Here is a 25,834-nt window from a genome sequence, read left to right on the forward strand (position 1 = left end):
TTCGTGCTCGTAAAAATTCGGGACATCGCCACCGAACAGGGCCGGCCGATTTCAATCGAATCGGACAAGTCCATTCGTCTTCTCACTGTTAACTCACGTTCGACCATGGTGAACCTTTTCGTCAACCGTTGAAGGATGATCGCACTCGAAACACGTGCCTGTTGACGACAATAAACGCCGTGAGATCTACAACTAGAACCTATTCTATAACGTACCACACGGGCGGAAGAAGACGTTTGTCACGTAGCATGATCCATTTACAGATCAAGTTATTTGGGTAGGTAATTTTCACGAGTATCGTTCCCCTTTATTGCGCCAGCAAAATACCGCCAAACCTTCAAACCGTTGAACCGTCAAGCACGACAACGATTTTACGATCGAGCACGACTGTTCGAACGACTCTCGACTATCGACTTTCGATTCTCGATTCTCGGTCGGTATGCACAGTGATCGTGTATCGTAGCTGTATAGGTTAAAGACAATGGTCATTCGCTGGTCGCGTGTCGTCTTCCTATCTTTGCTATCTTTTCGCGCGCATCCTATACAGTAGCCTTGTTACGAACGTCAGGATGTGTATCGGCACGTTTTCGCTGCACCGCTGACTGACCCGAATACCAGCTCCCCTTTTCATTGCCTGTTACTCGTTCACCTCATATCCCTCTCCCTTTTTATCAACCTGTCCGATACGCGCAAACACCAAACCAATTGTTCTCGCCTCATCGAGAAAAACGCTTCCTATCTTTCTTTCGCCACCTATTATTCAATCGGCCAATGCACGAATCAAAGAAACCTCAAATTATAACTAATGAACGAACAGCCACGATTAACTTACAATAGCCGACTACTATTACATATATTTATATGTATATATATATATATATATATATATATATATATATATATATATATATACACATATATATATATATGTTTACCTAGAAAAACGGCCAGTCATTGACCACGAAATCCATTATGCTGTAGTTGCAAATATCACTTCTAGTTTCTACATCTCTTTCTTTCTCTGCCTCTGTCGCGTATTACTGGATCTTTTTTCCTATTATTGAAGAAACAAGTCATAAAAGGTTCTTCCGTTTCCACCTTTTCGTAATTATTGTGACAGTTGCATTATCATATATCGACCACCGATATGGAAGTAGCATATAAGAAAATAACTCAAATTCTTTAACCGATCGTTTCGCGACAAGTCGCGTTACCGAAAAACCAACGATACGATACACGATTCAACATGGTATAAAATCTGTTACAGATTTACAAATTCCACGAAGATGAGGTTTCTGGCCGTATTAGCGTGTTTCCTGTTGGGATTTATCGAACTCGCCAATTCTTTGCCTCGAAATGCTACCGATTACGAAGGTTTGTTGATATTTCCAAATTATTCGACCCACTTCAGTTCTTATCAGAAAGCAAATTTTGAATATTAGATAAAATGATATTCATCATTCTTTATGACAAACACCCATCATACACATCTTTGCGTTCAAACATGTTGATAAGAATCGATTATTTTTATAATTAGTCGAATTGACAATTACGTGACATCCAAGACTCACAAACTCGTGAACTGACATTACCAAGGCCGCTACTTTCCACGCTTTGAAATCACTCGTTAAACACCGTTCACGTTTCTACGTGTGCATGCTCGCGCTTCCAGCTTCGTCCAGATCGGTCGTGTTTACCGAACTCCAGCAATTTAAATTCGACAAACTCGAAACGAAATGGTTCGTTTTCGTTCGAATTCGATAAAAATCGACTATGATCGAAAGCACGCAGAAAAATAATTTGTCGTTATCGGCGATGGTTACAAGTACCTACTAAAAGAATAATTTCCCAATCGATAACAGTTATCGATAATCAATAAAAACGTGTATCGTCCATGATATTTATCGATAATGGTAACTAACAAAGTTTTAGTCGTGTTTAATGGTTAATCCTAGACAAAATCGTTCCAAGTAAAATACGAATTCGTATTCTCTATAACTTTCTTAAATTTGGGTCATAACGGTTACGATCCCTGATAAAAGCACAAATTTACGTAAACATCGGTAATCTCGTGGTTATTCGCTATGATATTGACAAACGAGCGTGTTTCTTTACTCTTCACAGATATGTCCTTTTGGCTAAAATCCGGCCAAGAGAATCTTCAAAGAATTCTGGCTTATCGAAACAACGAAAATCGCGCGAAGAATGTAATTATCTTCATCGGTGATGGCATGGGAATATCTACGATTACAGCTGGTCGAATATACAAAGGCCAAATCAAGGGTAACACCGGCGAGGAATACAAATTAGCTTTCGAAAATTTTCCTAACACTGGATTCGCCAAGGTATTTATACGCTTATACACGTATACAGCGGTTTGCAAAAGTTTCGTAGCCGGACAAATTTCTATTCGAGTCGTTCTTTATAGACGTACAACACCGATAAACAAGTACCCGATTCAGCTGGAACGGCTACCGCGATATTTTCCGGTGTTAAATGCCGATACAAGGTTATTGGATTAGATACAAAAGCTTCGTTTAATCGATGTAATAACAAAACCGACGAGGCGAGCAAAGTTACGACTGTCGCGGATTGGGCGCAACAGAGTGGCATGGATACCGGTAAGCCGCCTCTTATCCTTGCGAAAAGAAGAAAATGATAGGGAAAGGGTTGAATCGATAACCCGTTGCAAATACGTCAATAAATAAATAAAAATAGATTTCGCGTCCATGTACGATGTATCTGTGTGTGTATATATATATGTGTGTATATATATATATATATATATATATATATATATATATATATATATATATGTATATATAGGTACACGTAGATGCCATAAAAGATATAACTTAGAAAAAGCGAAGCTGGCATCCCGCTGGGGGTAGCCACCCACATGCTATATTTATTTTTATTTTATTTTTTCTTTTTCTTCATCAATAAGATATAACACTTTACCAAATGTCCATAAGGACAAATTGTAAAATAACCAAAATAAAATAAAAAAAAAACGTAGATGCACGTATCAAGCGTAACTATACATACGTATAATTGACCGAATGGAATGGTCGATACGCATAGATAGAACCGGGACTGGCGCGAACGTGACTCGTTAGTAACGACGACCTACTCACGGCCAGCTACCGGTGTTAAACATTAAACATCAGTATCGAATAGACCTTGCCGGGACGAGCTCGAAAACGACACGGCAGAGAGAAGGTCGCGAGCCAACTTTCCGCTTTATCTAGGGCATAACGCTCGTAACTCTCGCTTTTTCACCATTACTTTCCAATATGTCAGTGAATGAACGAAACATCTTTTTCCTAGTATAAACTCGCAAATATGGAACGAAAGAGACGCGTTAAAATAAGATAAAGCGACTCGGTCGTTGACAAATTTTGGATGATTTTCTCATTTCCTTTTTTGCTGGATCGTTCGGCGAAATACAGGGTTTGTCACGACAACTCGGATCACGCATGCTACTCCGGGTGGATTATACGCTCATACCAATAATCGCGACTGGGAATGCGATACGTCGATACCGGCGCAATATAAAGGTTGCGTAAAGGATATCGCCAGACAACTGATCGAAGACGAACCAGGAAGCAAGTTCAAGGTAACGCAATGTGTTTGTCCTTTTCCTTCATTTCGCGTATCCTGCTCGCCATAAGTATCAGGACGCGTAATTTACTATTCGTAGTTACGTTAAGCTCGCGTGTTCGCAACAACGATGTCGCAACTTTCATCGTTCATTTTCGATATATACGTTTCAAATTCTGTACTGTTACAATCGCGATGATCGTCCCTCGTCTTCGAAATGCTTTATATAACGCGCGTAATAATATATTCGCAAAGCTATTTCACGATGAGTCGTCCAGATACTTCCGCGAGCCACTAAGTTTCCATCCGTTTTCGTTGCCGCTTCGAACGTTCGTCCAACGATCGTTTGATCAACGTTAGGTGATCATGGGTGGTGGAGCGCAACACATGGGCTTACCGATGGATCCGATAGATCCCGATACGTGTGTCAGAGGAGATGGACAAAACTTAGCGGATGTATGGGCTGAGAATAATCCCAACGGGAAAGTGGTGACCGATCTGGAACAGCTTCTCTCCGTCGATATCGCTAATACGTCGAAGATTCTCGGAATTTTTGCTCCTAGTCATCTCCCTTACCACGCTGTGAAGACTGAGAAAACACCCACCTTGGCTGAGATGACTCGGCAGGCTGTTCGGTTGCTTAAAAAAAATGACAATGGTTTTCTCTTAATGGTGAGTGAACGATTAAACGGATCCAACCTTATGCCACAACTTTATCAAAATTGTTCGTTCGTATAAAGAAGCAATGTCGTGGCAAAGCGGATAAAATTATTTGTTGCGGGCATAGGTGGAGAGCGGAAGAATAGACATGGCGCATCACCATAACTGGGCGAAGCTAGCGTTGAGGGAATTGTCGGAACTCGAAGAGGCGATATCAGTCGCTCTGGAGGAAGTTAAACTGGAAGAAACGTTGGTGATCGTAACCGCGGATCACTCGCACGTGTTCACCATCAATGGTTATCCGAAACGTGGAAACGATATCCTCGGTTTCGTCAACGATCCGAAAAAGCCAAAAATACAGGCCTACGAAACGCTCAGCTACGTCAATGGTCCAGGATACTATTATCATAGGCGAAACGATAGTAACAACGTCAACGAAACCTGGAAACCTGTGGATCAAGACGAGGAACGCGATAAACCCTATTACCCCCATATGGCTGGCATGTACTTGGAGGATGAAACTCACGGAGGCGAAGACGTTGGAGTCTACGCTATAGGTAAAACATATTAACCCTTGTTTGCTGTCGTCTACCGACGTTATCGAAATATGCAAATTAACGACGAACTAACGATCGAAAGTAATACCATGCCTTCATAAAATCAATAGATGCTACGTCGTATGAAATTTAAATCGTTTATTCAAAATTTGATCGAAATCTTATCTATATAGTCTCTATCTTATCTATATAGCTTGGCAATCAACGTTGCATAATGCACTGTTCAACCGACGAAAGTGATATATGTTTGACATTTACAAATACCATTTTATTTATTACGGATTAACTTCCAGAAAGTAGCTTTATCGTGTCATAATATTTTACGATAACTCTAAAACATAAAACAAAGGGTACAATTTTCTGCTCTCTACGATATCTATCAATCTTGTATTCTTCAATTTCCGACTCTATATTCTACTCGAAGAAATATAATTAACAATTAAATATTTTTCAGGTCCGTACTCCCACTTGATTCGCGGCACTTTCGAGCAAAATTACATCGCTCACGTGGTAGCGTATGCGGCGTGCCTCAAAAACTGGCCTTCCCACTGTGATAAATCTTACTCGGAAAACTCGGTAGCTCAACTCGCTAGCTCCCCTATTGCGTTTCTATTGACGTTCGCGTTGCTTTTAATCGTCACCAGGTTCGATTAATCGTACGTATTAACCATAAACGCGAACAACGCACGCGACGAGTATGCTTCTTCTTGCTGAACTTCCGCGTCTTCTTCGTTATTCTTTCTCGCTCGAATATCCTTTGCCTACGTCTCGTCTATCCCTTCTTTTTCCCCAATCGTCGAATTCTTCCATAGCCAATTATAATTTCCTACTTTTCGTTACTTCTTCTCTGTACTCCTTCTTTTTCTTTTCTACCTCTTTCTTTGATTTTGAAAGCAGTACAAAAGCGACACGTGTATACCGCTCGAAGGCATTCGAACTTCTTTTCCTTACTTTTGCCACACGATGTAATTTAATTACAGGATCACGAGCCAAAGGATTACGCGTTAACGAACAACGATTACATTCTATATTATTGTTATTTTATTTTTACGACACGATAAAATTGGTTTTATCGTCTCTGAAACACAGGCGAGATAAGAAGGATTTTTCTAAGCTGCAAACCAACTAAAGCGTCGTTTCGAACGCTTATGAGCGGTAGCGTACACATACGCGTAAGCGGCAAATATGTTCGCAAATAACTACTGGTACGTTTGATCTATAATACTGCGATCGACAATACGAATTGTCCTTTGTATATAATTTTCACGATTCATATTGTATTTCAATGTCTGGCTCGACTTACCATAGCATATTTATACACTTGCGTACGTGTATGCGTGCGTAATGTAAAGGCTCGTTCAGACGCGTGTAATAATTTAGTCGAGTAGTTTAGTAAGACGTTTCAATGGTTTAGTCGAGTGGCGAGTAATTTTAGTAACTTACCGTGTGTGGACGAAAGTGTAGTCGAGTAATTTAGTGAAACGATTTGGCCGATCTTCTAATGGATGTAGAAAGATCCGTTTCGAACGTACGTGTTTTTCAAACGTATCCATAGTATCATGGCAATAAGATCTAATAAAACGGATCTTCTCGACAAAGTTCTACCAAACTAACGAACGCGTCTGAACGGGCCTTAACGTCCTTGCGAGCGCGTGTCAGAGAACGTAGGTTATTTAATTAATGCAGTTTCATCTGTGATATATACGCAAATTAGCCGATAATCGTAACCATAATTATAATTGTACTCGTTTTTGAAAAGTATGCCGTTCGCTTACGGTTGCCCAAACGAAAAAAAAATCGAACTGGAAACTATTTCCGATATACTACTATACGAAACATTGAGAGCAGAAGCGAAATAATATTGTATCGTATTTAGAAAAGAAGTAGCTTAGCTCGCTTTTGCGCTCAATGCCACGTATATGTTTTCATTTACTCGATCTTCGGCGAGAACGTTCGTCCGCCTTGGTCGATTCCTCCTCCGTTCCACTCCGATCCCCCTTCGACCTTTCTCAAAAGAATCAACGATGCCCCTGACACACATTTCGATCGACTAATTCGTCCACGCGATTAAACGTAAATCCTGAAATGCAAGAGGAACGATGACCTTATTGTTCGGTCATCGTCAACGAGATCGCGTCAACTTATTGTTCGGTCATCGTCAACGAGACCGCGTCAACTTATCGTTCGGTCATTCTGATATCGGAAAAGTTCTGCGAATCGACGTTGAATACGTGGAAATCAGGGATACAAAAATAAACGGAGACAGGAAGAAGCGTCTCGCGAGGATGATTTATTAAAACGGTAAAAAAATGTACATGTAAGTATGCATAAAGACGCTGGAGCCGATTTTGTCATCGTCAGACTAATTCTGGATTATACAAGTTCCAACTTTATTTTCTTCAAAGCGGAAAGTATTTCACTCTACGTTTTCTACCTACTTTCGAACGAAAAATAATGTCCTACCAATCGCCTGCTCCTAGCTAGTTGGGAATTCCTCAAATTCACGTATACTTGACGAGTTTCCAAGCTGTAAAAGCATACCCTTTGATAGATAATAAATCTAAAGATAAGAGCGTATACAGCCGCGCGTGTATATTACATCCGTGTGCGTAATACAGAGGACTAGAGTACAATCGATTTGCCTTTGACAATGGTAATGTAGTAATTCTTATAGATAAGAGGATTAGTATTATCGCTAACGAAGTTTCGGTCTGGTTTGACCGACGCAAATGGATTCTTGCACGGTTGTAAAAGAACCTCGACGTCGGCGACGGAATTTATTCGATTTATTTCCCAAAGCATTTCTTGCGCAGTGTAAGACGTGATGGTGGTTGGAGCCAACGTCTTGGTAAACTCGCGTATCGTTTCGAGCCATGTGTCTTTTCCTGCAAACCCAGTGGTCCGATAAAGACCAGGATTATAGAGACAAATCAAATCGGGAGTAGCAAGAGTTTGCGATGGGTCGCGAACCAAGCAGTGATAAAGCTTGCCCGGTTTGAACGTAACGACGACGGCTCGGCCAGCGGATTTACATTTTTTACAAACTTGAACCATGGATAAAAATCTAGGAGGGACGTCTTTCGGTAACTGTAACTCTGGTCCGATTAAAATCAAATGGAGCTTCTGTAAGTTCGGTAAGAAATGAAGAAACAGTTTCTCCCAGACGTCTAAGTGTATACCTTCGAATTGGAATTCCGCTCCAAGTATATGAATAGTCCAATCGGTTCTATTTTGCCACTCGGGGCAAGAAATCTGCATGGAATAAAGGGCTGTCAGTGGAATCGTGCACAGATGCGATAATAGAGCGTACGTATAACAATCCATTTGACGATAATATGAAGAATTCCCGTAAATTCGGTGCATTAGTTTATCGAAATCGAATTCTGGCTGCGCGACGAACATTTCCAAATGCGCGTTCGGAATTTTCGGATTAACGTATCCGTGTTTGCGTTGAAGGTGCAGAATTCTTTGATAAACTCGAAACTCTTCGCACCAATTTTTATGTTCGTCGCCATGTTCCTCGCAAAAGAATTCCATCCCGCAGTGCGTGCAGCAGATCAGTTTTTCGCTAAAGCGACGACAAACTCGACAAACTCTAGGATATAAAATAATTTCTTTTTCCCAAAGATCCAACGATCTTTTGACCTCGGACTCGAATATCGCCAGCAATTTTAGCCGATAAATACGGTACTGGTCCGCGTCCAATTTCACGCCCGAACCATCGGAGAGTGTCAAGACGATGGACGAATGAATCTCTGTCAGTGCTTCGCACAAGTCACGATGCTGCGACAGTGCCTGCGTTTGATGCATTATCGAGCAATAAGACACCATTTGGCAACGCTCACAGTACAACTGAGACTTCTTCGAGCAAACCATACAAAGGCTAGACACGAATACGAACCGTGGTTTTACCTTTAGTTCGATGCATTCGTCCTCTACGCTCTCATCCTCCTCTGATAATATCGACGAGCTGATTAACAAAAACGGCTGAACCAAAGGATACATTAATCGAGAACCTACACCGATTGGATCATTCGTTTGGTGAAAACAGTCTGTCCTTTCTTTCTGGTAATGCTTAACATCGGGTCTTATGGTTTTCTCTGTTGTTCCTCTTCTTTCTCTCTCTTCCTTCGCTTTCGCTTCATCGCAAGTCGTTGATTTCTCACAAGCGACGTTACATTTCGACGATCTCAACGGTGGTAACTTGCTTCCTTTGCTGCGATGTTTTCTGCGGCCCATCGCAGGTTCTTCGAAACTCGTCCACTGTCGCTTTATTTAAATTTGAAATTAATTACGCTACTGACGTGTCTTATTTCGTGCTTTTATTTCCTCCTTTCCTCTTACTTCCTTCCTCTCTCTCTCTCACTCTCCTTCTGTTTGGTAATTTGATATTTATTATATTAATCAACTATGGTGGGTTATTTTAAATATATGGGTTATGCAAAAAATTTCGCACGTACGTACAATGTGATTATTGTAAATTAATAGGATCACCTTTCCAATTATCTAGCTCTATATTTAATGTTTCAGTTTTCTTTTAATTGAAAGTATTACGTAACAAAGAGCTTTCAAGTGTTTCTTAATTATACAACCTATATACAAGTGTTGGATCTGACATTATCTGGATCGAAAGTATGTAACGAAGAAACGCAAATAAACGAGCGAACGAATCCGATTAAGAATACACGAGGAGGAGAGAGACAGAGAAAAAAGGGGATACGAGAAAAGAAGATTAAAATTTTTACTAAAAATTTACTAGACACGAACGATAAATAGGAAACTTTCTTACCTTGTAATATTACACTAAATCTTGATAATATAAGAGTAATAAACCACTAAACAATATTTACGATGTATATAAATTCATTATTGTTAAGAAGAAAAACAATTATCCGATTCTATTTCAAACGATATCACGTAAATAACGTGTGATCGGTTTGACAATAGAAAGGCGCACAATGGACGCGAACTAACTCGTCGAAGTCTCGTATAATACGCATGCATCGTCTAGACAGAACTCTCTTACGGGCACTATGCCCATTGCCCAGATAAAGTATTTCGAGCATCATTCCTCGGTGTATACCCCCTATGCCCAGGGTAACTTGCATCTAAATTAATTAGTCTTCGTTTGTAATAAGATGAATTTATTACAAAACAGTCGCGTGTTTTTTTATTTCTTCCTTCGATCTCCTATTGAATTTTCCTCCGAAATCAATATTTTTGCATTATTTTACGATCGTCGAAGCTTTTATTAAATCTTTTATTCTACTATTCGACACAAGACTACATTATTTTCAAGCATGTACGTTTCTCTTGTATTTTTAGGAAATTATGCATTTAGTCGTACGTACGCGAAAGAATATATACGAAAATAAATAATTGTATAATTTTTTGTTTATTACTTTAATTTTCCTATTTACCTTATACAAATTTCTCTTTGCATTCTAAAAATATGTTCTGCATATTCTTGCTTTCCTGTTTGTTTTATGTAAATTTAATTTCTTATATTTAACGAAAGAAACAGTTTCACGTATGGAAGAGTACATGACAACTGCCACGTCCGTTAACTTTGCAATATAAAATACTGATCCTATTTTGTATATTTTCATAACATTCAGAAAATTTATTCTCAAATTAGTTTTGCTTTTTATTATTTTTACAAACTGAAACGTATCGATAAAGTAAATTCCCTTTTTTGTTACGTTTCCATACAAACAATAAAATCGGTTATATCGTTTATCATCGACCATTTATTATCCAATTGTCTGCTTTTATTTATATGATTTTTTTATTTATATTTTTGGTTAGAAATTACAACTGTAAACTTGTCAAACTCGAACTCATCGATATAATATATTACATTGCGCGAATATTATATAACACGAACATATGTACCATGAAAGAGTGCATATATCATTCACAGTTCAATAACTAGATTACTAATGTTTCGCATTACAGCTGTTCATACTTTTTCGCTGGTAACTGAAAACGCCTCCACGTGGATGAACGACGAACGAATATGGAGCCGTATTATACGTTCAAGGTAGGTTATACGGCATCGAGGTTATGTTTTCCACGTTGAAACATCGTCAATTTGGCAATACAGTATTTTCTTGTGTTATTGCCAAAAGATTATTTATAAAAATACTACTAACAACCAGAATATCTGTATCAATGTTAAATATCTCGTACGTAAAATCAAAAGTATTAAGCTATGCAATTATGCAATTACAATGGAAACACCTTTTTTACACATAAACATGGCATTTTAACCTGTAGCATCCCTATCTCGATCAAATTTTTTGTGCAACGTAATGTCGTTTTTCATGATGGATTATTGATATAAACAATTACACTTTTATTTCAAGCTATAAACATTCTCTATTTTTTGGCAATCTTTTAGATAACGAACCTCCATTTACTCTGGATGTTATTATTTCTAAAATTTTATATCGGTAGATATCTATTAAATGTCTCGACGTATCATTGTACGAATTCTATTAATTTCACCGTCGTTCATTTTTTGACCTTTATAATTCTACTCGTATCATATTTGCCAATTACTTTGATCCTATCATTAACTTTTCACGACCATGAAATTGTGTTTCATTGTCTTTCATTTTCTCGTTTCTCCGTTATCAATTGTTTTCATCGAATTTTCCATTTGATCATGATTACAAAACGATCGATTACGAAACAGGTAAAAAGCAATGCGTTTGACTTCATCCCAAATGGATAATGGATACAAATATCGATATCGATCATTAAGAATTAGTCAATTCACGCCTAATGTCATTCCGATGCGTAAGATATGGAAATATTATGTACTTTCAAAATGAACACACAATAAATACTTTTTTCTATACAGAATGCATGCTTTTTCTTATACGATGCTAATTTTCGTTTGACAGTTTTGTACAGCAAGAATAAAAAGATAAGCTGTCCTATGTGCAATGAAAAGAGATCTTTCTTTTACTGTACAGCATTGTAATTATTATTGATTATATGGTGAAGAGAGAAAATATATCAAAGATGGAAACTCTCGAGCAATGCAATAATGTTAACGATGATAATAGCGATGGTGGTAATAATGACGAAAACGATGACAGTGATGATGATCATGATGACATTGACGATGTCGATGATAATGACGACAATTATGATGACGATGATGATGATGATGAGGATGAGGATGAGGATGAGGATGATAATGATAATGATAACGATAATGATAAATGCAATGACGATGATGAAGAACAGGAGGATGAGGACGTTGATGCTGTAGATGATGATAATAATAATAACAATAATGATAACAATAATAGTAATAATAGTAATGCTCGTTAATTACACATCAGTTACAACAATTACACTCACATTCTTCTGATTAAGATGCAAATTCGCAATCTTTGTCAGAGTTCAAAAGAATAGCAGCAATCATCTTTTTCGTTACAGTTTTCGATAGTACTGCTTGGAAAGCGATTTATCAAGAATGAGCCATGCTAATGTAGGAATGAAGGTGTACGCAAGTAATTTATCAGACATACGACAGAGAAAATCAGAAAAGAAATTTCGCGTGAACAGAATGGTGGGACTAGATAGTGATGAATCACTTCGATCGAATATTTCCGATATTACCATGGAAGTGGAAATTAAAACTGACGAGGAAACGGAAAGCGATGGAGAACATACACAGCGACTTATACCATCGCCGATTGATCATCAATGTATTAACGATGATGCGAAAAAATCAGTTACACGAGACACTCAATTTAGGCAATTCAGAGATGAGAATGTTTGGTCTATATCTATACAAATGTTTGTGCCTTTTCTGTTAGCTGGTTTCGGTATGGTGGCTGCCAGTATGTTACTGGATGTTGTGCAGGTACGTACGAGTACCGAATTTGATAGGAGCGCAATATAAGAACATTGAGAAAATGTTTAAACGCACACGTCGGTTGATTTCCTTCTTTCCTGTAGCATTGGCCTGTATATCAAACAGTATCCGAAGTATATATATTGGTGCCAGCATTGCTCGGCTTGAAAGGAAACTTGGAAATGACATTAGCTTCACGATTTTCAACTCATGCAAATCTTGGACACATGGATACAAAGAAACAGCAATGGACTTTGATCGTTGGAAATCTTGCTTTAATACAATGTCAAGCAACCGTAGTAGGCTTATTGGCTTCTTTAGCTGCTATCGTACTTGGTTGGATTCCAGAAGCACAGTTTGATATTTACCACGCGCTTTTGTTATGCGCCAGTGCCTTAGTTACTGCATCCATAGCAAGCTTTTTGTTGAGCTTGGTGATGGTCGCAGTTATATTATTATCCAAACAGATAAACATCGATCCAGATAATATAGCCACACCAATTGCAGCTTCCCTCGGTGATTTAACCACTTTGATGCTTCTTTCAGGAATAGCATCTCTTCTATTTAAAGCAACAGGTAAATATGTATATTTGTATACATGTACATGTAAACACAAAAGTATATACATTTGTTTAAAAGTAGAATAGCTTTCCACTAACCAAATTTTCGCAACATTATTTCAGAATATGCACAATGGATAGCACCCATGTTAATAATATTTCATGTCATTGTCACGCCACTTTGGTATTATATCGCAGCTAAAAATCCATTTACCAAGGAAATATTAGATTACGGCTGGGCACCTGTGATATGTGCAATGTTAATTAGCAGGTATTTACATATTATTCATTTTGAAAATGCATGCAATTTTAAATCAACATTGGTCATTTAACAGCAATGTTTCTATTAATTTTAGTATGGGTGGTTTGATACTAGATTATACGGTATCCAATTACAAAGGTATAGCAGTATTTCAATTAGTAATAAACGGCGTTGGTGGTAATCTAGCTGCTGTTCAGGCTAGTAGAATATCGACGTCTTTGCATAAAGATTGCCGATTAAATAATCAAGAAATACCCGTCGTTCGTTTCAACCCGTTCTACGTTTTCTGTACCAAAGGTACGTCAATTATAACTAAAGTAAGGTGTCTTCCATATGGTACAATGGGAATGTATTACAGGCGGACACGCAAGGACTGCTAGAGTTCTGTTAACAATGGTAATACCTGGTCATTTGATATTTAGCTATACCATTAGTTACCTCCAAGCTGGTCATACTTCCTTTACACCTATATTTCTCATTGTTTATCTGACTGCCGCTTTAGTACAGGTATACAGCCAATTTTTTATCAACGCTTGTATTATATAATCAATAAAAAACGCAACGAACAATTAGATCATTGCATTCGTATTTTCGTTTGAACGTTAGGTAGTATTATTGTTATACATCACGCAATTGATGGTTGTATGGATGTGGATACGAGGAATGGACCCAGATAGTTCTGCAATACCATATCTAACTGCAGCAGGTGATTTGATAGGAACGGCACTACTAGGAATCGCGTTTCACCTACTGTATGCCATTGGAGATGGGGATTCCGATGTTGGAGATTGATTGGATTTTATATTCAGAGCTCGCGTGAGATACCGAATGTGTATAGAAAAGAGAACATTGATGATTTTATGTGATGTTTAATTGAGTTTGAAATATTTCATGCAATTCCTATCTTTATACATTGTATTCTGTAACAAGTCATATTATTATTTCTTTTATCCTTTGTTTTCTTCTGTTAGCTTATTTTCTTTTTTGCCATTTTTCGTTGTACAGTACTTTTTCTTGATTTTGACGCAAATGTAAAAAGTAATGAATATTATGGACGGAGGAAGGAAAGTTATCTGATTTTGGAGCAAATCTTGAATTGTTTCAAAGTCAGTCAATCTCATAGGCAATACGTTCGTGAAGTTTACACGATATGTGATCGAATCGTTCGATTCTTAAATATCAATATTTACGTATTTTTACATGTATGTTATTAATGTATAAAGATACATACTTATCGTTTGTATTTCTCTATACAATCATGCAAACACGTATGTACAAACGTTAATAACATTTGAAGAACACAGCGTTCATTTCAATTGCCATTTTTAAAGCGAGCACGTCCAGCATACCGTATATAACGCAACATGCTCAACTATTTTGTACCAAATATTGTACTTACTAGTCGAAATAAATTCGACTAAAATATATACGTCGTCGTACCTTTACTATTTCTCATCAATTTCCAGGTTTCCTCCTGTTCTATTTTTATTACGTACGGTATTGTAATTGCCTTAGAAATTAAAGCACGTAATCCAGTATCAGAACGAACGTTAAAGGGGAAATGGATTAAGAGGAAACGCAAAAGGAGAAAAAAGCGAGAAAAAGTAGAAGAGAAGTACGAGTAGATAGAAGCTTCACGATAAGATATACACAGGGGTAAGAACGGTATGAGTGCAGCCGCAGATAGGCCAAATTGTAATATGATTCGAGTTAAGCGCAATTCTACTTGGACCGTAACAGTGGTGTCTTTCTTTCGTACGATGTTGTACGATCGAGTTACGAATAGGGCTTAAAGGTTTGTAAGCGTAATCGCATAAGCGAGGCAGCATCTGAGCGTGTGCGTTCAACGAATATACATCATGATGCGTGCACGTGCACATCAACATTAGTCAACGATTCGCACACGCACAACGTACAAACGAAACGACCAAGCTGTGGTTGAGAAGCACATCAGCCTGTCTCCGTCAATGAAATAGTTAGATCTGTCAGTGCCAACTATCGCCTCGTTCTCGGCGGAGCCTTTTAGATTTTATCTATCGCGTTGCTTGATTAAGTCGTTTTCTAAAACTGTTCTCGTACTGACCTCCCTACATCCGCCGCGGTAGCTTCTAGTTCTCAAGAAGAAAGGGAGAGAGTGTCGCGAACCTTGGGTCGATTGTTACCGGTCGAATATCCGTTTCTATATTTCTTTCGGATCTCTTTTTCTACCAAACACGTAATAACGAAAGGGCAACGGAAGAAATAAAAATCCGCTCAGTCGATTATACTTTTGTCTCGGATCCGTGTTATTCTTTTTCGTTTGCATTTTATCGTCCCCCATTCGTACGTTATAGATACATACGTCTTTCGTACTCTGTCCTTCGTTCTTCGTTTACTCATCGTCAATTACGAAAAAGAAAGAAAGAAAGAGGACAAAATAAAATACAGAACGAGAGTAACTATCAAAGTAGAAAATTATATACCAGTCATTGATACTCATAACACGTTAAGTTTTAATTGGAATAGAAAGAAAAAAAAAGCAATTTGACGGTGTGTGAAGAAAAGCGATCGTAAAACACGTTTCAACGTGAATCTTTGTTTCGTGATCTATTTTCTTCTTACGTATTTCCTTGCTGTTTACTACCGTTCCGCCTCGCGATACAACCGTGTGTAAGTATAATTACGACACAACTACTATACCCCCTTTGTCATGAGATACGAGGGCACTATAGGGACGAAGGAACGAAATTCTTGGCCTTCCATGATAAACGAAAGAGATGCGATTGAATGCACGCTTCACGGGTCACGGGAACCAAGTATCAAAACGTATGTTAAGTTATTGCTCCTCATGGTCGAACTTAAACACGTGGAGTAATTTATCAATTTGTGAATATGTTACGGAAGTGCTTCGTACTCGCGCGCCGTTAACGTTAAACGGCAATGTTTGCAAATCCCGATGCATGAATGTTGCAGGACATATTCGATTTCCGACCGCATACGATCATTTCATTTTTATAATTAAGATACTTCTGATTACCTGATGTCCTTCCGATTTTATAACACGATGAGACGATGAGGCGCTTTTTATCGACAATTTCTATTATTTCATTCATCTGCAGATACATGTCTACGATTAATATTACAACGTTGTGGTTATTGGATATCGATTTAACAAGTATATACTTACATTTGAAGAAATATGTCGTGTGGCTGTAGAACGATCGAAAATTCCATATCGCACTTATAAGTACACGTGATATCATCAACGTATCGCAATTACGATAATAGTAGTCACCCTCGGCGTTCCTCTCTCTTCTCCTTTTTCTGTACCTTCGTTCTTTCCATTCCATTTTTCCATTGCGTTATAAATTTACTCATTTGCAAATTCGTGCCATAAATCGTAATTATTCTATCTTTAATTCTTATTAAAACTTTACTCGATACGTTTCAATCTTTTTTACGTTATCTGTATCAATTTCTTTCAAACTTTATCGAGAGTGCTTAAATCTATCGAAAGAAGTACCGACGCTATTTTAATTATTTTTAATATCTATAAATTACGATACATTTAAGTGGGATACGTAACGACGTCAAAATTCTACGATTTTTTCTTCGAAGATCGCACATTTTGTAGATGCAACTGTAATTTTATGCTTGCAGCAATTAGTTCTCTATACCACGTGTTTGAGATCAATTGCGACGTCAACGTTATACGTATTCAAGATGTGTTTAAACCGAGTTACTGTATTAAAATTGAATGAACTCAAGAGTAGAAGAAAAAAAAAGAGTAGAATTTGCAGGCAAAATACGGAAGTCGATTTAATTAGCGGGCAAGGAAAGTACATTGGGTTAATAAAATACGGGAAACGTAGATTATCGTGGCATCACGACATAGTCGAGAGTTGAAACTCAATGTCATAGCGAATCGCTCGATTTATGGACGACTAATTGTAAGAGATCTTACATAACCGGTCTTTTAGGAAATAGATAAGAATACATAGTACGATAAAGATATAATAATAAGTACACATACAGGGTATTCAATTAAATAGCAAATAAACATTGCGATGATAGAGTCTGACTTAAATCGTATAATACAGTCGTGGAAACTTACGTTGAAGTGATAAACGCGGAATGAATAAGTTTCGATATGGGCGATCTAGTAATGTATACAGCGAACCGATTAATACCTGAAATTTAGAGATTTCGAAGTGTGATAAATCAATGTCGAGTTCGTAATTTTTATCGAGAAAAATTGTAAAATTCGGCGTTTCGTCAAACATAAACACCTGTGTTCGATTCTAAATTCAAATAAATTCTGTCCCCGGTATAAACAATATCGCGATTAAATATTTGTCGATCGATCGATTATATGATAGAAAATCGAATCTCGATAGGAGATTATATCTGAAACGGATTAAGGTATCGATTCTTTGCGCGAAGGTCGATCGAACAAAATAACGAGATGGTAAAGGGAGGAAAGTGGTGAGAGAGAGAAAGAGAGAGAGAGAGAGAGAGGCATAGAGAGGGTTCGACCGATAAAAAAGTTTTAAAAAGGTAACCTCGTCGAGCGAACGAAATATAATTCTATAACCAATTAAACATGCGAATGAATATTTAATCGCGCGTACGAACAATTAGAATAATAGATAAACGTAAACAGATAAAGAGTAAGGCAGAAAAGTAAGAGAGATATGCAAGCAGACAGATAGGAAGGCAGGCAGGTAGGCAGGCAGCTAGGCAGACAAGCAAGAAAACAGAAAAGCAGACAGGTAGATAGGCGAGGAATAACAGATGGTAAGGTAGACGAACAATCAAGGTTTACTTGGGCTGACGATCGATAAATTCGCGCTTGCTCCGTTTACCGTATGTTCCCGGTAAAAGTCCTAAGTGAGTTTAAAGGAGACAAACGTGATGCATGATCGAGATCAGTCGCGATGTAACCATAGCGTGAAACGGCCTCGCACCAGGCCACCAGCCTTACACCACCAGATGCGTGACGACGGTTGATTTTCTTTTTTATCAGAATCGATACAACAGTTTTGAGAACATTAAAAATCAGATTTTTCGAGTCTATGAATCTGGCAGCAATTCGATACACCATCGAGGATTCCCTTACAGAGGTACAGGTATGGTCAAAGCATCGATTCACATCCAAGCATGATATTTATGTAACATCTTTCCAAAATTCATATTTCCTCCTTTACCGAAACGTATTCAGTTACGTAAACAGCAGGGACGCTAATCGATATCTTATAATCCGCAAACTACACTTTAGAGTTGTTCACCTTCTGTCCCTTTCTCTCTTTCTTTTTCTTCTTTCTCTTTTGACACCTTTTTCAAGCCAGAAAACAAACATCTAATATCTTTGTCTTAATTTTTATCCGAAGAAATTACGTTCGAATAAAAATTGCGATCGTCGACTATAGAAGTATTTTAGGATTTTTAAATAACCATAATATTCAACTTATTTCACGTAAAATTACGATATACTCGATCGTTAGAATCGTTTTAAAGACGATCATATTCTTACGTGATATAACACGAACGAAATGTAGGTTGATTCGATAGAACAAAGTTTAATTTTTTCTTTTTTTATAAAGTGACTAGTGACAAAGATAAATGAGACAATGAAAAATTATGAGAGATGCAGATTAGTGAGAATGGATAGAAAAGAGAAAACAGTGATATCGAAAGTAACGAGTGGCAATAGACAACGTGTCGAATATAACGAATGCACCGATCGAATCATCGATAGTTTGGTACGAGCAAAAGAACAGTTTGCAGAATTCGTAACACCAAATCTGACTTGCTTACGACGCTAAAAGTCGATGTGTTTTAATTTTCGACGTGCCTTACAGTGGTTCCGAGCGAATCAGACTAGAGATATCGTCCCTCGCTGGTTACGTAATTTGCTCGATTCTTGTCCTGAAATACAACTACAACGAGCGAACATTTAGACAAGCGTTATCATTCTGAAAGGAGAATGGCTATATATCCGTGGCAGCGAGTCACACGGGGTCCTCAGTAGAAGATGATAGAGGACCAGGTGCATCAACATCCGGTACGACTACCTCCCGACAAACACGCCCATATCGATGTTACAGGAGCCAAAATTGAAAAGTACGTTCAACGATTAACATTATTTCATTTTAAATCTTAAATCTGATACGCGGCTCGTACATCCTCGAAGCGTACACGATAATAAATAAATTACGGACTAGTTGACAACCATGATCTTGAACGAGGTATCGCTGATAGAATTAAGGCGTACGTCTTGCCATATCTGTGACTTGATTACATTTCTTGATTGGAATTTGGTTTACACATTCAGAAAAATACCTGTTTATCTACCGTCGGATATAACTACGTATATATGCTACAAATGTTCGCACATGTATATTATGAGTATATGCATTTTATATCAACTTTTTGTTGACAGTGATCAATGTAAGGAACCTTTGCTTTCCGAGAAGCAAACTACCCACAGGGTAACGCCAGTTCGTGCTCGTTCGCGCACTATCTCAGAATCAACAGTCGGAAACACGATCATGGGCACTACTTCTGCCACAGGCACGAGTATGGTTGCGGTGACGGCTATGGGAACGGGCACGAATGCGAATGCATGGATGGACACCGTTGTCGGGGTAAATACTACCACCGATCCTACCGACAAATCCATCGAGGAAGATTGCGCCGAGGTACCCATGTTCGACGAGGGAACCACCGATAGCGGCCGCCTCCCCGACGTCGTCGCTGAGAGTAAAATCTATGGCGTAAACGGGGACGAACCCCTCGAATCGTACCTAGCGATCACTATTCAAGTTTTTATACCGTTTCTTATTGCCGGCCTTGGCATGGTTGGAGCTGGATTAGTCCTAGATTTGGTTCAAGTACGAAAACATTTTTTCCCTCGTCTTCCTCTATCTCTTCCATCGAAATCGAATTAACACCTTACAGCTTCCGTTCTGACATCCTTTTTATACTTCGTTGCTTTCCACAGCATTGGGTCGTGTTTGAGAAAGTGAGCGAACTTATCATTCTGGTACCAGCACTGTTGGGTTTGAAAGGAAATTTGGAAATGACTCTCGCATCTCGTCTTTCCACCCAAGCAAATCTCGGACACATGGACGCGCCGAAAGAACAGTGGCACATGATCGTCGGAAATCTCGTCTTGATTCAAGTGAGTCGGATTCACATTCTATTTTTAATCTTTCCTTGTTTTTTATCCGCAAATATTATCTCGAGTGCATTCTCCCTTTCTCTTTATCTCTATTCTCTCTTCCACTTACCTATCGCTTTTCGCCATCGTTCTACATCATCGTCGATTTTTCTATTCGCGTTGTCTGTTACTTTATTGCATCTTGTCGTCTCCCTTATCTCGTTTTTTTTCGTGCTCGTTAATTCCACGATTTTTTCCACAAACTCTACCAATTGTCAACACATCTTACGATATTTACCGTTACTGGCCACAAAAATTATTCCATGTCAGATACCTCAACTGACAAGACGTACAACTCACAGATGCCTTATCATTGGCGCCACAATTTTATTTGATTATACGTTCAACGCGTCAACGGTAAACGACCTTCAAGCGTGAACGTCACGTTACTTGCGCTCTCTCACCTGCTCGTACGATCATTTACCGCAAAATGCATACGTTTTAATTTGCAATGTTCAGTTTTTATTAATATATTAACCAGGACATCCCTTATCTTAGGAACACTCGCAGTTCACTGGAAGAACATTAAAAATATCTACGTTGTACAATACTCTAATCATTTATCGGACTTATCTTGATACTTTGAAACGTTGCTACATTTGTAAAAGTCACGATATATCCTTTGAATATTTAATCGAAAAATCACGCAGAAAATGGGTAAGATGCGCGCAACGCGTCTCTATTTGAAGACCACAAGGGAAGAATATGACAAGTTACGTTTTTATAGAGGATTCGTTTCCAAATTTGCTGTGCCGTCGCTCGACCTTACACCGTCAAATCATTTTGGTTTTCGGACTGAACACGTTTTAAGACATCTTAAGAATATTTATTGATTTTCTGTAAAATTTCAAGACTCATCGTCTATTTTGATGCTGCCAGATTTGCCAGATTCCCCTTTTCAAGCGACGTCGAGTTCAGAAAGTTGATAAAAATGGATTCATCGTGTTCTTCCCGTGTAATTTTCGCTTTTATTTGTCCCCGTTCCACTGATCAACAGTTTTTCAGTAATGTATCTTATACAATCGTTATTTCTGCCGTTTGGCGTGATATTTGTGTAAAGAAGATCAGTTCGTGTTGGCAGTGCCAGGCGATAGTGGTTGGATTTCTGGGCTCTGTGGTGGCGATCGTAATGGGAGCATTCCGAAACGGTACCATCTCGTTGGATCATGCATATCTATTATGTGCAAGCAGCCTAGTTACCGCCTCTCTGGCATCCTTCGTCCTCGGATTGATCACCGCAGGTGTGATTGTTTTCTCCCGTCATTGTCACATAAATCCGGACAACGTTGCGACACCGATCGCCGCCAGTCTCGGTGACATCACTTCCTTAGCCCTGCTCTCTTGGATATCCACGATTCTCTACGAATCGATAAATAAACAAGATTGGGTCGCGCCTCTGGTGATCGCTTGTTACATCCTTGTCACGCCGCTCTGGGTATGGATCGCCAAGAGAAACAAGTACACCAACGATGTCCTTTACTTCGGATGGACTCCTGTAATGATCGCTATGTTGATCAGCAGGTGAGTATCGATATTCCGTTTCGTTACAATTATTGCGAGTGCCAAGAACGACTCAGGAAAGTAAACAGAAAAAGAAGGCACGAACTAACTATTAAAGTGAACACGAACGACCGCTGTTATTGACCAAGCAGTTGCGGTGGTCTAATACTCGAATTCATGGTGTCGCGATTCGAAAACCTGACCGTTTTCCAACCGGTGATCAACGGTGTCGGTGGAAATTTGGTAGCTGTGCAAGCAAGCAGGATATCGACGGCCCTTCACAAGCAAGCCGAACTGGGAACGCTTCTGATTCCACCTGGTCACACACATCCTGTTATCTTCATTACACCTATCGCTAACTTTTTTGGCAAAGGTAATTAAGCGATATTAAAGAAACTCGCTAGTCGAGACTCACACCGACGACCACGAGTATCAAGACGCTTGTCGATATTTAATACAAATTGATTGCCATTTACCGCTTTTATTTTCTTCTTATTATATCATGAATCTGTTATTTCATTGTCATCGTACGGCAAATCGGAAACCATGGTGATGCGAATCAAGATATTGGGAATTTGCGTTTCCTTTAGTTTCATAATTAATTAAGTTATAGCTTTGAAAAGGTTTGCGGAAAAATACCAGCCTTTAATAAAATAGTAAAGCGAAACATGGTAAAATTTCCCAGTAAACGTGACACGTGGTTTTGTCCTAATGCTCATTGTCGACGGTGTATATGCATCTGTATCCGCTTAATATCAACCTAAAGGTGAATTAATTACTTCCTCTTTCTTCGATTCTCAGGTATGCACGCGAGAACAACAAGAGTCCTAATGGCGATGGTTATACCAGGTCACATCATTTTCATTTACCTGATCAATTATATGAAGGACGGCAACACTTCGTTAACACCGCTCTTCGTTTTTGTTTACTTGTGTGCCTCCACGCTGCAGGTTGCTGCTCTCCTGTACATCGCTTACATAATGATACATTGGATGTGGAAGCGAAAAATCGATCCCGATAATTCAGCAATTCCGTACTTGACGGCAATGGGGGACCTATTAGGCATCAGTTTATTGGCAATCGCTTTCCAATTCCTCTATCTCGTTGGAGATCAGGATTCTGATCAGACGATCGCTCCATAAAAATTGCATTCTAATAGACTGCAAAGATTTCCTCGATTATTTCCTGTGAGGCGACGATAGTTATCGATGCGTCATACAAAATTCCTCTCTCGAAAAATCATTGACATCGTCTTCGTCATCGGCATCACCATCGTCGTCGTCGTCGTCGTCGTCGTCGTCGTCGTCGTCGTCGTCGTCGTCGTCACTGTTATCTTCATTATCATCATCATCGTCATCATCATCGTCATCGTCATCGTCATAGTCGCCGTCGTCGTCGTCGTCGTCGTCGTCGTCGCTATAGTTTCCGTGGTTATTATCGTCGTTACATATTCTATGTTCTTTTCCTTGTATAAGGAAAATTACAAGTTAGTTATTCGCTTTGTTAGTACGCCATGTGAAAAGGTAATACTTTTTTTGCACGAAAGAAAGCAATACATCGAAAAAATGTATATGTAACTGAATGAAGGCCAATGCCTAATGAGGCTGTGCTTTTGCGGAGGTACATATATTGTATAGTAATATAGAGCATATCTTGTTGCCCGAAATATTTTCGTTTGAATTAAACCGAATTCTCATGCAGTTGACTCGATTCAACTTAGTTCGATTCGGTTTGATTCGCCACTTAGTCTCGTACCACAATGATTCCGCGATATTATTTTCCTTGTTCATCTAGTCGTGAAGAAAATTAAGTTTATCATAATTGGACTATGTATGTACACGAGGTCTTATGATAGTCTTTAGCTATAAATAATTTTAGACCGATGGGCAATCCGCGTTTTCGCGAAGATTATGATCAGAGATAAGTAAAGGAAGAAAAAGGCATCCCAGAATCCGGATACGAAACAATTTAAGAAAAAGAAATATTCGAGATATTATTTCAGCTTGGATACTACACTGAATTTTGTTTTTAGTTGATCAGTCGTTAAGTCGCATATGTTACGAACTGAACGAAATCCGCATACCCAATATTTGTAACATCGATACAATGTGTACGTGTCTTCAAATAGTTGCCTTCGTATACGATGGGAATTAAGTAGGTAATTTAAATATCGAGTAATGTCCACACGAACTATTTTTGAACGCTTTGAATAACTTGTTAACGAAGTTAAGGGGGCGGGACACTGAGCGACCCTCCTTGTAATAACTATTAGCGCATTCTCGATCACTCGATAAAGTCAGTCGCAGTGCGGCATTGTAGAAGTTCATATTTCGCTATGATAGTTACACATCTGCTATAGTCCATAATTTTGCGAGTCTTCCACCAAAGCTAGACGATTATCGACACTGCAAAATGTATTTTCACTATGTACACAGATTATATCGAATATGTACCTCGAAACGAGTCAGGTTTCATTATAAGTCGTTTTTTTAGAAGTGCCGCCGATAGATACACGCGCATATTGAAATGCAACCGATACAAACATATACTTTGTCTCTTTTTTGTCTTAACACGCGTACACGAGCGTAGCATATGCCTAAAATTTGAAAACATTGTAAAAACCAGTAGAAAAACCACACCAAAGATTAGGCTATAAATATATCTTGACAATAATGTTTGTTTCAAGGAGGCAGATAGACTATTTTTTACCCAACACGAACAAAAGGTGTAAAGTAAAACTCTTCCTTTTACAAATATAGATACAGATTTCATGAGAACGATAAACGTTCCGTTCTAGGAAAACTCGGAGGAACATACTTCATTATTTAACCGATATCTTTTAAGTGAATTTAATTTTTTTTCCAAACAGATATGTATATATTTACATACGTGCCAACAATAATGATACGAATGATGAAATATTTTCCTTCGAGTCTCTCCTAACATTCGAACGAAAAGAAAATAAAATTTGAACAGAGGAAAAGCGAGGAAGAGAAAGAGAGAAGAGAGAGGCAAAACTAAATTTGGACACACATAAATTTCAAGAGGATGAAAAAGGAATGATAATTATTTTTTAATACGGTGCTACTGAAAAGAAAGTAGGTTTACGACGGCAAAACGCATGCGAGCTACTACGAACTATAGACGTAAATGACGAAACGAGCTCGCTTATTCACGTCATGGTACCTGTTCTTCGTCAAAGTATACGCATTCTAAAATGTCATAGTTCGATCGAACGAGTCAAGTAAGAGGAGCGTTGACCATTTTTTAATGGTGAGATTAAAATCGAGATGCCATGCTGGTACAAAGCGATTGAACGCACATTTGAATGAAACATTGATAGTAGTTTTATATAATAAAATTAAATGAAAAAAAAAAAATCTAACGTGCTTCTTTATATTATCGTTTAAATTATTTTTTTACCTATCCTAGTCTTTCTACTCCACTTATTAAAATATTAAAACATTGTTGAAGGTTAAAGGAAATTGAAAACCTCAACGCATACAAAATATCGAAGTTACTTTATTGCAAGTTTCTTAATCTCCAAAAATAAGTTTATATCGTGTATAATTTCGAAAACAACTAGAGAGACAGATGCAACGCAGGTACCACTTC

The 25,834-nt window shown here is 38.4% G+C and overlaps 4 protein-coding genes and 1 long non-coding RNA gene across 21 annotated transcripts in view; 4 read left to right on the forward strand and 1 right to left on the reverse strand.

Annotated features, from left to right (window-relative positions):
• The first annotated feature begins 45 nt into the window (after window positions 1-45).
• Window positions 46-6,405, forward strand: LOC132908414 (alkaline phosphatase 4-like). Its single transcript, XM_060962438.1, has 8 exons — window positions 46-277; window positions 1,268-1,374; window positions 2,125-2,345; window positions 2,429-2,621; window positions 3,453-3,619; window positions 3,964-4,275; window positions 4,391-4,820; window positions 5,275-6,405. The coding sequence occupies exons 1-8, from the start codon at window positions 249-251 to the stop codon at window positions 5,472-5,474; spliced, it is 1,659 nt and encodes a 552-aa protein (XP_060818421.1). The 5' UTR covers window positions 46-248; the 3' UTR covers window positions 5,475-6,405.
• Window positions 6,406-7,091: 686 nt separating this feature from the next.
• On the reverse strand, window positions 7,092-10,570 carry LOC132908415 (uncharacterized). The gene is made up of 2 exons (XM_060962439.1): window positions 9,610-10,570; window positions 7,092-9,089 (listed from the first exon to the last, which is right to left on the reverse strand). Exon 2 carries the CDS (start codon window positions 9,057-9,059, stop codon window positions 7,443-7,445), a length of 1,617 nt encoding a protein of 538 aa, XP_060818422.1. The 5' UTR covers window positions 9,060-9,089; window positions 9,610-10,570; the 3' UTR covers window positions 7,092-7,442.
• Window positions 10,571-10,712: 142 nt separating this feature from the next.
• Window positions 10,713-14,945, forward strand: LOC132908417 (solute carrier family 41 member 1-like). 4 transcript variants are annotated; one of them, XM_060962446.1, is made up of 7 exons: window positions 10,713-10,863; window positions 12,276-12,705; window positions 12,801-13,272; window positions 13,380-13,527; window positions 13,613-13,815; window positions 13,877-14,025; window positions 14,125-14,945. In XM_060962446.1, the coding sequence occupies exons 2-7, from the start codon at window positions 12,313-12,315 to the stop codon at window positions 14,308-14,310; spliced, it is 1,551 nt and encodes a 516-aa protein (XP_060818429.1). In that variant the 5' UTR covers window positions 10,713-10,863; window positions 12,276-12,312; the 3' UTR covers window positions 14,311-14,945. The 4 variants fall into 4 exon arrangements, with proteins under 4 accessions (XP_060818429.1, XP_060818431.1, XP_060818428.1 ...); XM_060962448.1 differs by lacking the exon at window positions 10,713-10,863 and adding an exon at window positions 10,870-11,008; XM_060962445.1 differs by lacking the exon at window positions 10,713-10,863 and adding an exon at window positions 12,024-12,144.
• A 563-nt stretch (window positions 14,946-15,508) lies between these two features.
• LOC132908413 (solute carrier family 41 member 1-like) lies at window positions 15,509-24,908 on the forward strand. Of its 14 annotated transcripts, XM_060962424.1 has the most exons (9): window positions 18,139-18,294; window positions 18,524-18,626; window positions 19,101-19,259; window positions 19,359-19,620; window positions 19,940-20,390; window positions 20,501-20,680; window positions 21,801-22,240; window positions 22,372-22,592; window positions 23,021-24,908. In XM_060962424.1, exons 4-9 carry the CDS (start codon window positions 19,532-19,534, stop codon window positions 23,359-23,361), a joined length of 1,722 nt encoding a protein of 573 aa, XP_060818407.1. In that variant the 5' UTR covers window positions 18,139-18,294; window positions 18,524-18,626; window positions 19,101-19,259; window positions 19,359-19,531; the 3' UTR covers window positions 23,362-24,908. The 14 variants fall into 14 exon arrangements, with proteins under 14 accessions (XP_060818405.1, XP_060818411.1, XP_060818412.1 ...); XM_060962422.1 differs by lacking the exons at window positions 18,139-18,294; window positions 19,101-19,259 and adding an exon at window positions 15,509-15,952 and having other exon boundaries at window positions 19,480-19,620; XM_060962432.1 differs by lacking the exon at window positions 18,139-18,294 and adding an exon at window positions 15,972-16,167 and having other exon boundaries at window positions 19,101-19,620.
• LOC132908429 (uncharacterized) overlaps window positions 17,146-25,834 on the forward strand; it is an 81,968-nt gene continuing 73,279 nt past the window's right edge. The window contains exon 1 of the long non-coding RNA XR_009658362.1: window positions 17,146-17,982. This is a non-coding gene — a long non-coding RNA (uncharacterized LOC132908429). The remainder of the gene's footprint in view (window positions 17,983-25,834) is intronic.

This window comes from Bombus pascuorum, chromosome 6, assembly GCF_905332965.1.
Source record: "Bombus pascuorum chromosome 6, iyBomPasc1.1, whole genome shotgun sequence".
In the NCBI taxonomy this organism is placed as follows: domain Eukaryota; kingdom Metazoa; phylum Arthropoda; class Insecta; order Hymenoptera; family Apidae; genus Bombus; species Bombus pascuorum.

Coding starts and splice junctions, on each gene's coding strand:
- LOC132908415 (XM_060962439.1), bottom strand. CDS start 9,059: ATGGGCCGCAGAAAACATCGCAGCAAAGGAAGCAAGTTACCACCGTTG.
- LOC132908414 (XM_060962438.1), top strand. CDS start 249: ATGATCCATTTACAGATCAAGTTATTTGG. Junction 3,620..3,963: donor AACCAGGAAGCAAGTTCAAG/GTAACGCAATGT, acceptor GATCAACGTTAG/GTGATCATGGGTGGTGGAGC. Junction 4,821..5,274: donor CGTTGGAGTCTACGCTATAG/GTAAAACATATT, acceptor AATATTTTTCAG/GTCCGTACTCCCACTTGATT.
- LOC132908413 (XM_060962422.1), top strand. CDS start 19,532: ATGATAGAGGACCAGGTGCATCAACATCCGGTACGACTACCTCCCGAC. Junction 19,621..19,939: donor ACAGGAGCCAAAATTGAAAA/GTACGTTCAACG, acceptor TTTTGTTGACAG/TGATCAATGTAAGGAACCTT. Junction 20,391..20,500: donor TAGTCCTAGATTTGGTTCAA/GTACGAAAACAT, acceptor TGCTTTCCACAG/CATTGGGTCGTGTTTGAGAA.
- LOC132908417 (XM_060962446.1), top strand. CDS start 12,313: ATGAGCCATGCTAATGTAGGAATGAAGGTGTACGCAAGTAATTTATCA. Junction 13,816..13,876: donor CTACGTTTTCTGTACCAAAG/GTACGTCAATTA, acceptor AATGTATTACAG/GCGGACACGCAAGGACTGCT. Junction 14,026..14,124: donor TGACTGCCGCTTTAGTACAG/GTATACAGCCAA, acceptor TTTGAACGTTAG/GTAGTATTATTGTTATACAT.